Source organism: Pinus tabuliformis, chromosome Q, assembly GCF_031772625.1.
Source record: "Pinus tabuliformis cultivar Carrire ecotype Pingquan chromosome Q, CPIR1, whole genome shotgun sequence".
NCBI lineage: Eukaryota > Viridiplantae > Streptophyta > Pinopsida > Pinales > Pinaceae > Pinus > Pinus tabuliformis.
In genome coordinates, this window is record NC_142296.1 from 623,616,967 (window position 1) to 623,629,272 (window position 12,306).

Sequence of the window (12,306 nt, forward strand, 5' to 3'; positions counted from 1 at the left end):
CTGCTGATCTGAGGTCAGGAACATGTCATGTTTGCGTAACCTTTTTTCTGCACGTGTAGTCTAACAGGCCTCAGTTTTGCCTGCAAATAATTGAAATTCTGGCAATTGTATTTTTGAAATTTATGTAGAAATTTTTTAAATTTCTTATTATAGATGTCAATCTTTTATGATTTTGATTTTGATAATGTTAAATCTATTTTCACTACAAATCTATTTATACTCCACTTATTTATACTCCACTTGTGATTTTTCGAAAAAAATTTCAACAGATTGAGGCAAGAAACTTGCGGACCAAATTATGGCTACGTAATCACTCTTTATTCACATCTCATTTGATTTTCAGAATGGATGTACCAACCAAATTTAAGTTTTCGTTGTACTGTGGAAGTAAAACAGGCGTACACAATCTCCATTTTATTGAAATTACTGATCCCGTACGATAGCACCATATAGAATTTGTGGTATTGGAGGTCAGTGCCTTAACTACATTGGGGCCCACGAGAAAACTTTATTGCTGTCCTCAGATTGCCGATTGGCATAGGTATCGCCTATAAAAATGACCACTCTTAGCATAATACAATGCAAGTGTTCATATTCAGTTGTTCTGTTGCCATGGATGAGAGTGGCAAGGTGATTCCCACTAAGTTACTGGCCATCAAACGCTGGACTTGTTTTATAGCAGCAATTTGGCTGCAATCTATCAATGGCACCAACTTTGATTTTTCTGATTACTCCTCTGATTTGAAGAAAATTATGGGGATTAATCAAATCCAACTGAATAGTTTGGCTGTGGCCTCGGACCTTGGAAAAATCATGGGCTGGGTTTCTGGACTGGCCTGCGCGTTTCTGCCAACCTGGGCTGTTCTTGCTATTGGAATGAGCTTGGGAATGGTGGGGTATGGCGTTCAGTGGCTAATTCTGAGTGGAATCATTCAGCCATTGAGTTATTGGCAGGTTACACTCTTTCCATGTTTTGTTTAGGTTTGTTGTATTTCATACAGATTGAGGATGGGTTTCTTGTGAAGTGTATAATAGAGCTCCTGCATAGTGTACTAAACTTTCAAAGATGAAGCTTGAGGATATTATAAGTTTCTTCGCATAGGATTTAGATTGTTGTAATAGAATAACACACTGCTTCCATGTTAGAAAAAATCAATATAATATAATGATACCAGAGTGGTTTTAACACACTGCTTCCATGTTAGAAAAAATCAATATAATATAATGATACCAGAGTGGTTTTAAAATATTTCTTTAGGATTCGTCAGAGAAGTGGTGGTGTGAGATGTTATTTGTCATCTAGACCAATTAACATGGAGTTTTTTTTGGTTCTTTAAATAATAACGAGAGTGAGGGAAAACATTTATATTTCTCTGCATTATTATGTTTTCTTTCCTATTTTCGCATTACCACTCTTTTTTTGGTCTTCAAATAAGAACGAGAGTGAGGGAAAACATTTATATTTCTCTGCATTATTAGGTTTTCTTTCATATTTTCTCATTACCCCTTTTTTTTTTCTTTAAATAAGAACGAGAGTGAGGGAAAACATTTACATTTCTCTGTATTATTATGTTTTCTTTCATATTTTTTCACTGTCACTCTTTTATATTAAAGATAAAGGTTTTTTGGGTCATTAAATAAAAACGAGAGTGAGGCAAACATTTATATTTCTCTGCATTATTATGTTTTCTTTCCTATTTTCTTACTACCACTCTTTTATATGAAAGATAAATAGTATAGGTAAAACCAAAAGTTATCATAAAGCTGAAGTTTTAACAGAATCAAGTGTACCAGAACCACCATAACAATATTTGCATATTGTTACATTGTTTTGACATATTTCTTTGTAAACTTGTTTTGGCACATCTTTTTAGGTGTTGCACTCTTATAGCTTGCTTGTTGTTAGCTCTCATGACATTTAATTTGTTATTTTGGACAACTCAGGTGTATATATTGTGTCTTCTGGCTGGGAATAGCATCTGTTGGTTCAACACTGTGAGCTTCAAGGCTGCCATTGAAAATTTCCCAAGCGAGAGAGGAATGGCTTCTGGTTTAAGTACAAGCTACGTAGGTCTCAGTCCCGTTATTTACACCTGTCTCTCTTCCATTCTGGACCCGGGGAATCCTTCCCTGTACTTACTTTTAAACTGCATAGTCCCCGTTGTAGTGGGTGTAATTTCAGCTGTAATACTCCATGTCTCACAATTGAAAATGGCAGCCATAGAAGATGATGCAGATAAGAAGTACATGACTGTATGCGGGCTGATTGCCCTTGCCACCGCTGTATATTCCATAGTTTTTGAGTTCCTGCCCCACGGGAAGCGCCAGATTGAAGGAGTCTACGTTGCTGTGATTATTATTCTCTTGATGGCCCCTCTATATATACCCTTAAAGGTTTCCTTAAAAAATATAAGGGGTGAAATAAAGGTAAGTGCGTACATTTCAACTCCAGAGAGGCAGAACCCTACTGTAGAAAATCCTACCAACAAAGTATGCTGCATGGTGGATCTGGTTCAAAATGAAGAAAACAAAATCAATATTCGAAGTCTGGACACAGAAACTCCACTGCAGACTGTACAGAATTTCAATCATATTAAAAGCAAGAGATTCCATTTTATATCGGTTCCACCACTGGGAGAGGAGCATGGCATCCTACAGCTCTTGGGGAGTATTGATTTCTGGCTATATTATTTTGTATATTTGTGTGGAGGAACTGTGGGAATAGTATATATGAACAATCTAGGGCAAATTGTTCAGTCCCTTGGATACTCCAAGACGCCCATCTTAGTATCTCTTGTTTCATCCTTCGGATTTTTTGGGCGAATTGCATCGGGGCTTCCAGATTATATTCAGGTAGGTTGATTCAGAGGGCATCCTTAATTTGATAGTATCTCTTGTTTCATCCTTTGGATTTTTTTTGGGCCAATTGCATCAGGGCTTCCCGATTACATTTAGGTAGGTAGGTTAATTCAGAAGACATCTTTAATTTGATGATTTCTGGAATATTTTGGAATCTTATTGATATTGCAAGTTTAAACAATTGATCTGATCCATATCCAGAAGCCAGGATGAATTAAGTTTCTGGTCATTCAGACATGTACTTTACCGTTTTATTTGGTCATTCTTATTATTCTTATTTCTATGGTAGATTTTAGAAATATTTCTAAATATGATGAATAATAATGAACTGAATTGTTTGTCACTAGGTTCCTGTACACCTACTGAATTTATGTAATTGCAGATTTTGGAAATATATCAAAATTCGACAGTGAAGAGAGAAGTGAATTGTTTGATTTTTCCTCACTGTGAATCTCCTCACTATCATACCCGGATCACTGTGAATCTCCTCACTATCATACCCGGAATCTGCAATAGAGACCGGAATTATACCCCAACTCTGCAATATACGAAGGAATGCTAATACATATATTCTGGAATATTCTCAAAATCTTTTTTCCTTCTTAAAATAATGGTATTGTTGTTTTATGTGAATTAGGAATGCCGGATGTTGAGAAAGTACAGGCCTCTGCAAAGGACAGGATGGATGGGCATATGGATGGTTCCCTTGGTTGCGGCCTTCTTCATGCTGCGATTCATGAACCCAATGACGCACAGTGGTGTTCTGTATGTGAGCACAGCCATTGTTGGAACTTCTGTAGGAGCGATCAGCGCCATAGCCATTCCGATTTCATCAGAGATGTTCGGAATGAAAAGTTTTGGTGTCAACCACAACATTCTTGTCACAAACATTGCATTTGGTTCTCTTCTCTTCGGTGAAGTTGCAGGATTCATTTACGATGATTCGTCTTCTTCTTCTGTTGGCATGGATAAACGAGCTGACTGCATAGGAAAACAGTGCTATGAAAAATCGTTTCTCATGTGGGGATGTGTGTGTCTCTTTGGAATCCTTCTCTGCGTTGTTCTGTGCAGGAGAACGCGCGAGTTATATGAATCTATCCGCAAAAAACACTAACACGAAATAGATCAGAGTTAACTATATGTATTCTATTTACGAAAAAGAGAAATTAATATAAATCCTTTCCCTAGATTTTGTGGGCCATTACCATGAGCTGAAATCCATTCTATACAAATGATTTTATATTGTCTCATTTGCAAAATGAGTTACAATTGATTGAACCATTGAATTCGAAATGTGTTTCATTGGCTGACTTTTCAAAGATGCAGACACAGCTTCGGCTTAGAGTTTTTGTGTTACACACAATCGTGATTGGAGGAGTTGGAATATGACGGCGTCGGTGTCTACCGTTGGATTCATAAAACACAACAGTATTGAGAAATATAACGTGCGTAGTAGCAAGTTGACGACGTTGGTGTCTGCACTTATATTCAGAAAACACATCTGTGATAGAGCGCATCTTAAGATCATAGGATCACGGCACGACTCGTAATATTTATCCCTATCCTTTCATCACTTACATTTCAATCCACACCTTGGTCCACCGAGCCTCGTATAATCTCTACACCACATATATTATCATAATGTAATTTATATAAGAAGAGAAAATAACATTATGCAGAATAATCTGTTCACGAAAGTATATTTATCAGATATTCCTTGCATGTAGTATATCTATTATCTTATGATATATAATTTATTTGTTTGGCTGGAAATATAGTAGGTATTATTAAAAATTATAGCAATAATATGATTTCTAAGTTAATTTTCAGTTGTGCAGCAATCTAGAGTTTTTAGAAATGTGAATATTTTGTTTTTTTAGATTTTAAATTAATTAATTAATTAATTAATTATATATATATATATATATATATATATATATATATATATATATATATGTGTGTGTGTGGGGGAGAGAATGCTTAACTAAAACATAGATAATTAGTATAAAAATATTTAAAAATTTATTTATCAAAATTAGATTTTGTAATATTATTTAAGATATTTTCTCAATGTTGATGGTATGAATGTGAAGATTTTTAATAATTTGGGAAAAATAGTAATGGAAAAATTAAATTATATTTAGGAAAAAAATTGTTTTTGAATATTTAATTTTATAAAATGAATTATTAATTTTTTTATATTTTGGCCTCTAAATATTATAATTTTTATTTTCTAAATTTTAAATTAAGGGAAAAATACTAATAAATTTATAAAAAATATATATATAAATGAGATATAGAAAATAAAATGATATTAATAAATTGAAAATGAAAAAAAGAGATAATATTATAATATAAAATTAAAATCGAAATTTTGAGATTTTTATTCAATAAGAGTAATGAGTTAACTTAAATTGATAGATAACAACTTATAATGTTTGTCTCAACTTAAATGGATAGATAACAACTCAGATAACAACTTATAAGGCTTGTTTTATATTGGTTTGACAATCATACATTTTTTTACCCTATAAATATATATATAATTCTCACATCTCATTTATATATAATTCTCACATCTCATTTATTTCATTTCTATTTGTAATTCTCATAATATAACAATAATTTTCTCTAAAATTATATTTATTTTAAAAAAATCAATTTTAAAATAAAAAATTTAAATGGCAAATAATATATATATATGCTACCGCTTAGAAAGAATATTAAATTTTAATTTTGATAAATCTAAAATTGAAAATATTGTTAATTTTTAATATTTTTGAATATCCATTTATAAAACTTTTATGATAATGATAACATTTATAAGATCAAATTTTAATTAAAGAAAAATCTATGCCAAGGGAAAATTGTTCATAGCTCTTACTTTTATTAAAATTCAATATTAATTTAACAATCTGTTTTCTTGGGGCGGGGAGCTACTCTTACATTTTGATGGTTTTGTTATCTTGTAAAAACTAAATTTATAATATTCGAAATAAATGCGAATAATTATGATGTTAAAGTTGAAATTTTAAATTAATATAATTATATTTATTTTTAAAATATGTGATAATATTTGATAATGATAATGGTTAATGTCGATTCGGGCCAAACTTAAGTCTATTGGACTTAAAGAAAACAAGTTATTTAGTTTGACTTAAGATTTTATTTTTATTCTCAAAAATTTTGGAGAGAAGCCTCTCGAGCTAACTATAATTTTGACATCCTAAAAGGCTAAGAATGTCAGTATTGCAACAAAGATTATGAAACTGAGATGTAATGTGGTTGTACCCGGGGCACTCTAAGAGGAAGTGATTTTCATCCTCGATGTTCATATTCTCATAGAAATGGCAGATCCTTTCCATCCATGGTGTTTTAGGAACTACCCAATGACTAGTTTCACTATAGAGCTCATAAGAGTTCGTTCTAGCCTTGGTAATATTAATTTTCTTCTTAGAGCTAGCTAAAATCGAGAGATATTTTTGATGTTCTAGGGTAAGGTTGATGACCTCCCTATAATATCTTAATTTTCTTTTAGCTTCTAAATCTTTCTCACACCACAATTTTTCTTTAAATTTAGAAGTAACAATATTTTTATTAATGTTATTTATAATAATCATACATTTATTATATTTAATTATAATTATAATAATTATAATAAAAAAGAATTATTAGTTATTTATTTATAATATAATATTTTTTAAATGAAATATATTTTTCTATAACTAATTAAATTTAGAAAAAAAAATTAAACTAAAACAAACCTTATATAAGTGTTGTTGATGGAATGTTTGTTTTTCCTTAATTTTACGTGATCTTATTTATATCTAGATTATTATAAATCAATATCAAAGTAGGTTTTTGTTAAGGTATGTTTTTTTCTCTTTTCTTTTTTGTAAGCTACGATAGTGCCTTTATTTATCTATTTATAAAATAAAGTTGATCCATATAAAGCAGTTTGGTGGCCTCAACTTGCCCATATGGGAAACCAAGTCTGTTGGCCACCTGAGTCTATTATAGGTCGTCCAGTAACAAGATTTAATAAGTCTTTCAATCCACACGAGGTAAACCACACAACTAAATACACTAATCATGTTCCAACCTAACAGAAAACTATTGAAAAGAAAATGCTATCTGCAAAATGAAGCAGACTAGAAACTACATGAACTATTCCTTTCAGTCATCTTTGTTAGAATCCACATTTCGTGGTGCTGTTGCCTAGTCCCCCGGTGCTGGAGATAGCTTCTTCAATTGTTTCTAGATTTCATCCAGCTTGTTGTCTTGCATAATCATGATGATTTGCATGTTTTTCATATCCTTCTTGATATTTGGCATACCTTGGGCGATTTCTACCATTTGACTCGCCACCTGTTTCAGAGCCTTGGCTAGTAAGCATTTCAACACCCAGTACATGCGCAGGGCTTTCGTGTAGAGTGTCATCCTTCCTCTAGTGTGCCCTGGGTCGGGGATAATATCCCCCCATTCCTCCATCTCGGTCTCAGAGTCCCCTTCCATGACATTGTCTTCCATTTCCTATATTAGCTGACGAATGTCTGCATTCGTGCCTTCCTTGTATGCGTGCACGACTTCTTGCATAGTCGTCCTCATGGTTTTCCTGCCACGCCTCTGATTTATTGGTGATGAGGTCGTCGGGTCATTTCTTCCTGGCTAGCTCTAACATCCTCTGCCTCCACAACCCCTGCCTCTGCCCAGGTGAGCCATCTTTCCCTTTACAGCCTCATGTTTACAGTTATCAACATCAGAAGTTAGTTTGCCAGGAATTACATTCATCCTATATGCCTGCATATCCTTGCCTCTCGACCTGCCTTCCCACTCCAGTGTCTCCCATTGTTCTGGATACTCACATATCTCTCTCTGCCTGGACTAGAAATGGTTAGGCCCTCAGTTGTCCTATCCCCCACCGAGATTGCATTCTTAACTTTCTTAAGCTGCCCCTCTGCCCTGCTCCTACAGTCCCTCGGCATACCTATATTCTAATCCTCGCGCTTCCTCACCATACAAACCTCTGACATGTTCAAATCTAGCCCTTCCTCTACATTCCCCCGCTTGCCCCCCTCCTCCACCTTACTGTGCATAACAGGGGGAATTATGGGCCCGCTTAGACGTGGACCCCCCCAGCAATTCCCAGTTCTCCCCTTTCTTCCAACATAATATACATGGCAGAGTGAGATTTAGGAGTTGAGGCTAAGGAAACATACCCAGAATTTCGATCAACCACAAAATAATCTGACGCCCGCTCAGCTCCGTTCTCCACCTTCCTTCATTGCACACTGAGCTCTCTTCCTCCCTTAGCCACCCTCATTAAGCTTTTCCCATTTGTCCTGCGTCCCATCCCACTCTCGTCGTTGTTTCTTCCTTCCTCTTCCCCCAGTCTTCTGTCACCTCAATGCCTCAAAACTCCCTCAAGCATGCAGGATGCCATTGCATCCATTTGAATTATGATGAGGGTAGTTGGTGGCCGTCTTGGCCACCCTCTCCCTTGCGCTGTCATTCTAGACATACTCTCTACTTCCACCACCCCGATCGGGGGCCACCTATATTTGCTAACTTGAGGTCGTGTCCTCATGGTAATCTTGGGTAATGATTGTTTTGAGGGGCTCCAATCTGGGCTCCTCAAGATGTGTCGACCATATACTATCCATCTTTCCACCTTGTTCATTACTTCCCCAATTAGCTAGGAAATCCACTGCTTTGTTACCTTCCCTTCTGACATGTTTTATGATCTCATATTCAATTCTCTTTATAAGGGTTTCCAAATCCTGGACCAGGCTAGCCGTCCTCCAGCTTTTCGCTACTTTGTCCCAAGTCTTACCATTATTGAGTTTCCTAATCATATCTATAACCAGTTGGGAATCGCCCTCTACTTCCAGGTTGTTGTATCCATTTCTTATCACTATTATTAATCCTTGATAAACTGCCATTAGCTCTGCTTCGTTATTGCTCATGATACCTCCATGGTCTGCATACACCCATCTTGTCCACCCTTGGTCATCCCAGAAGATGCCTCCAAGCCCTGCTGGCCCCAGGTTTCCTTTGGAGGCCCCATCAAAATTTAGTTTGATGAAACCTTCAGAGGGTCGAGAGAAATGGATAGGGCTAATGTTGTTTGTTTCAGGTGCTTTCCACATCTGGGGAGCAACCATTCCCTGTTCTAGATTTAGTTTGGTCAAGATCTGTTCTTCCTCAGGTGTCGTTTTCCAATCCTCTTGACTCCAAGTTTCCGCTAGAATAGTTTCTCTTATATGGCTCTGAGTTCTTTTCTAAACCTGCTCTAGAGGCATCTCCTTCTTTTGAAATATTCTCTGGTTTATTTCTTTTTATATCATCCACATATAATGCCTACCGCTCGACTCCAGGCTCTCCTAATCACAAGGCTCATGAATTGACCTCACCCCCATTGTTTAATTATTTATTTGATGTTATGAGGATCTCTGTTTGTCCCTTGAAAGAGTCTCCTGATTTCTTCCCATTGTTGTTGGGCTAGAGGACAAGAATTCAAAAGGTGTTCTTGCGTTTCTTGGTCCTGCTTGCATAGACAACATCTGGGGGGGCCTTGAAATCCATGCTTTTGAAGCTGATCCCATGTCAGAATGTGCCCTTTGCATACAATCCATAGGAAGTGAGTCACTTTTGGCCACTAGTTCCTCTGCCATATTTGTTTCTATAAGGGTGCCAATTTGTCTTGTTCCCTTCAGCGTGGTGAGTTTGTAGGCTTCTTTGATCGTGAAGGTTCCCTTCATTGAATGACCCCATCTCAGTATGTCTGGACCTGTTTTGATAGCTATTTTCCTTGTCTTCATTTCTCTTGTATACAACTCTCTTTGTTCTATATCAATATGCCTATCCCAAGCTTCTGGATTCTTCCAAGTTCTCCAAGACTCCTCTTGGCGTTCTTCATTCCAAAACTCTCTAACATATTTCAGACCTTCCTCTTTTGCCCTCTGACATGTGTTTCTGAGACCCTGCACCTCATTCATTTTCTCCCTTTGTTGCCAAGCTTCTTCCCAGAATTTGGCTGAATTTCCGTTCCGAATTTCCCAGAAGACATGCTTGGATATTATGTCTTTATTTTGACTAGCCAAGTTCCATATTGTAGAGCCTCTTGGTGTTTCTTCAAGTCTTAATATTTATTCTGTTGTTGTGGGCATGTTGTATTTTTGTGTCTAGAATCTTTTCCATAGGTCTCCTCCTCCCATCATCCATCTCCACCAGAGCTTCACCCCCATTACTTGGTTCAGAGTGTATGGATCTCTCAATCCCAATCCCCCTTCCTCTTTACTCTTTATTAGGCCCTTCCAAGATATCAAAGCCCATTCCTTTTGTTGCTTTGGTCCTCCCCAGAGGAATTTTTTGAAGATCTCCACCATTTTGGTGCATGCACCTTTTGGGGCTGCTGTTGTCAAAATTTGGTAGATTGGGATTGCTTGTAAGACTGCTTTGATCAGTACTGCTCTTCCTGCTATATTCAGGGTTTGGAAGGACCAGTTTTCCAATCTGTTCATGAGTTTCTCGATGGTTTGCTGCCAATTCACCATCTTTAGAGGATTCAGGGCTAACGGGGTGCCTAGATATTTTGTGGGTAAGTCTCCTGAAAGCAAACCCAATAATCTTGTCAAGTGTGTTTTGACATTACTGGTGGTGTTGAAGAAGAATGTGCAAGATTTCTCCTTGTTGATTTGAGTACCTGATGCTTCCATGAAAAGGTCTAGGATCCCTTTTATTCTTTTTACTTCTCTTAGAGAAACTGCGCAGAACAACATGATATCATCCACAAATTGCTGGTGTGTAATTGGCAGGTTGTTACCCCATATTCGGAACCCTTTAATTTTCCTCTCCCGCAATTCTTTTTTGATATATCTTCCTAGCCCTTCCGCCACAATGATGAATAAGAATGGTGATAGAGGGTCCCCCTGCCTTAGTCCTCTTAAGGCATTGAAGGTTGAAGTTGGTGTTCCATTTAGAAGAATGGAGAAATTCAGGGTGGAGATCATATCAAAGACCCAATCTATCCATCTATTGCAAAAATCGAAGGCCGCTAGTACTGATTTAAGGTATGCCCAGTCCAGATGATTGTAAGCCTTGGAGAGATCCAATTTGATCATCATTCTAGTTACCTTCTTAGATTTCAAATAATGCACTACTTCTTGTTATGCTACCAAGCCATCCAAAATTTTCTGACCTTCCACAAACCCGGTTTGTTCCGAAGAGATAATGCTTGAAAGGATTGGATTTAGTCTTTTGGCCATAAGAATAGCAACAATTTTATATATTACATTACACAGAGCAATGGGTCTAAAACCTTGGGCATTTTCAGACTTAGCAGTTTTAGGAATAAGAGACAGGTGAGTCGAGTTTAGGCCTGGACATACCTTTTGATTTCTTCGATATTCTTCCACCACATCCAAAATGTCTTGCCATAAGAATTTCCATCCCGCTTCGTAGAACTCCACTGTCAAACCATTTGGTCCAAGAGCTTAATTCTACTTCATCCATTTCATGGTCTCTTCCACTTCCTCCAGTGTTGTAGCTCTCCTAAGTGCTAGGTTCTAGTCTCTGGTGATCATACTTGGTATCTTATTGTAGATTCTCCCAATAGCTTCTCTTCTATCCTCTTAGGGTTCTGTAAGGAGGTCTTTGAAATAACCTACTAGAGTCTGTTCCATTTCCTCATGCTGGGTTAAGCAAAGTCCTTCTTCGTTTTTTATGGAGAAGATTCTATTTCTTTGTCTCTGCTGAATCATGGCTTGATGGAAGAACTTTGTGTTCCTCTCCCCTTCTCTTAACCAATTCACTCTTGATTTTTGTTTCCAAAGAATCTCCTCCTCTTTCCTTCATTCTTCAATTTGGCTTATCAACACCCCTTCCTCTCTAGCCAGTTCCTCGTTTCTGCCTACTGTTATGATTTCTTGCTGCAGTTTCCTCATTTTCTAGTCGAGAAGCTGCTGGTCCTTGAAGATGTTCCCAAATTCCTCCTTGTTCCATTTTTTTATTTTCTCCTTTAGTTCCTTTAATTTTAATTGGAAGGTCTGCATTCTGCTTCTTCCCCTTTGTTGGCTTTATTTCCACCATTCTTCCACTTTCATCATGAACTTCTGGTCTCTGAGCCAGAAGGCCTCAAACCTGAAAGGGTGTTTTTTGGGGCTAGCTTTGATGTTAATTTCCAGTTTGATTGGCCAGTGGTCGGAACCCATTCCTGGGATAATCATTGATTCAATGAAGATATCCCTATTTATGATATGTTTGGATATTAAGAATCTGTCTAGCCTTGAGGCAATTTGGTGTATGCCTCCTCTTTTGTTGTTCCATGTGTGAATCCCATTTATTGTAGGTATATTGACCAGTCTTTGTTCCGCTATCATATCACCGAAGGCTTCCATATCTGTGTCTGGTCTTCTCAGCCCTCCTCATTTTTCCCCTACGGATGTG

General features: G+C 36.7%; 1 protein-coding gene across 1 annotated transcript; it reads left to right on the top strand.

Annotated features, from left to right (window-relative positions):
* Positions 1–571: 571 nt before the first annotated feature.
* LOC149220989 (protein NUCLEAR FUSION DEFECTIVE 4-like) lies at positions 572–4,080 on the top strand. Its single transcript, XM_089384976.1, has 3 exons — positions 572–954; positions 1,945–2,853; positions 3,497–4,080. The coding sequence occupies exons 1-3, from the start codon at positions 580–582 to the stop codon at positions 3,971–3,973; spliced, it is 1,761 nt and encodes a 586-aa protein (XP_089241102.1). The 5' UTR covers positions 572–579; the 3' UTR covers positions 3,974–4,080.
* Positions 4,081–12,306: the final 8,226 nt, after the last annotated feature.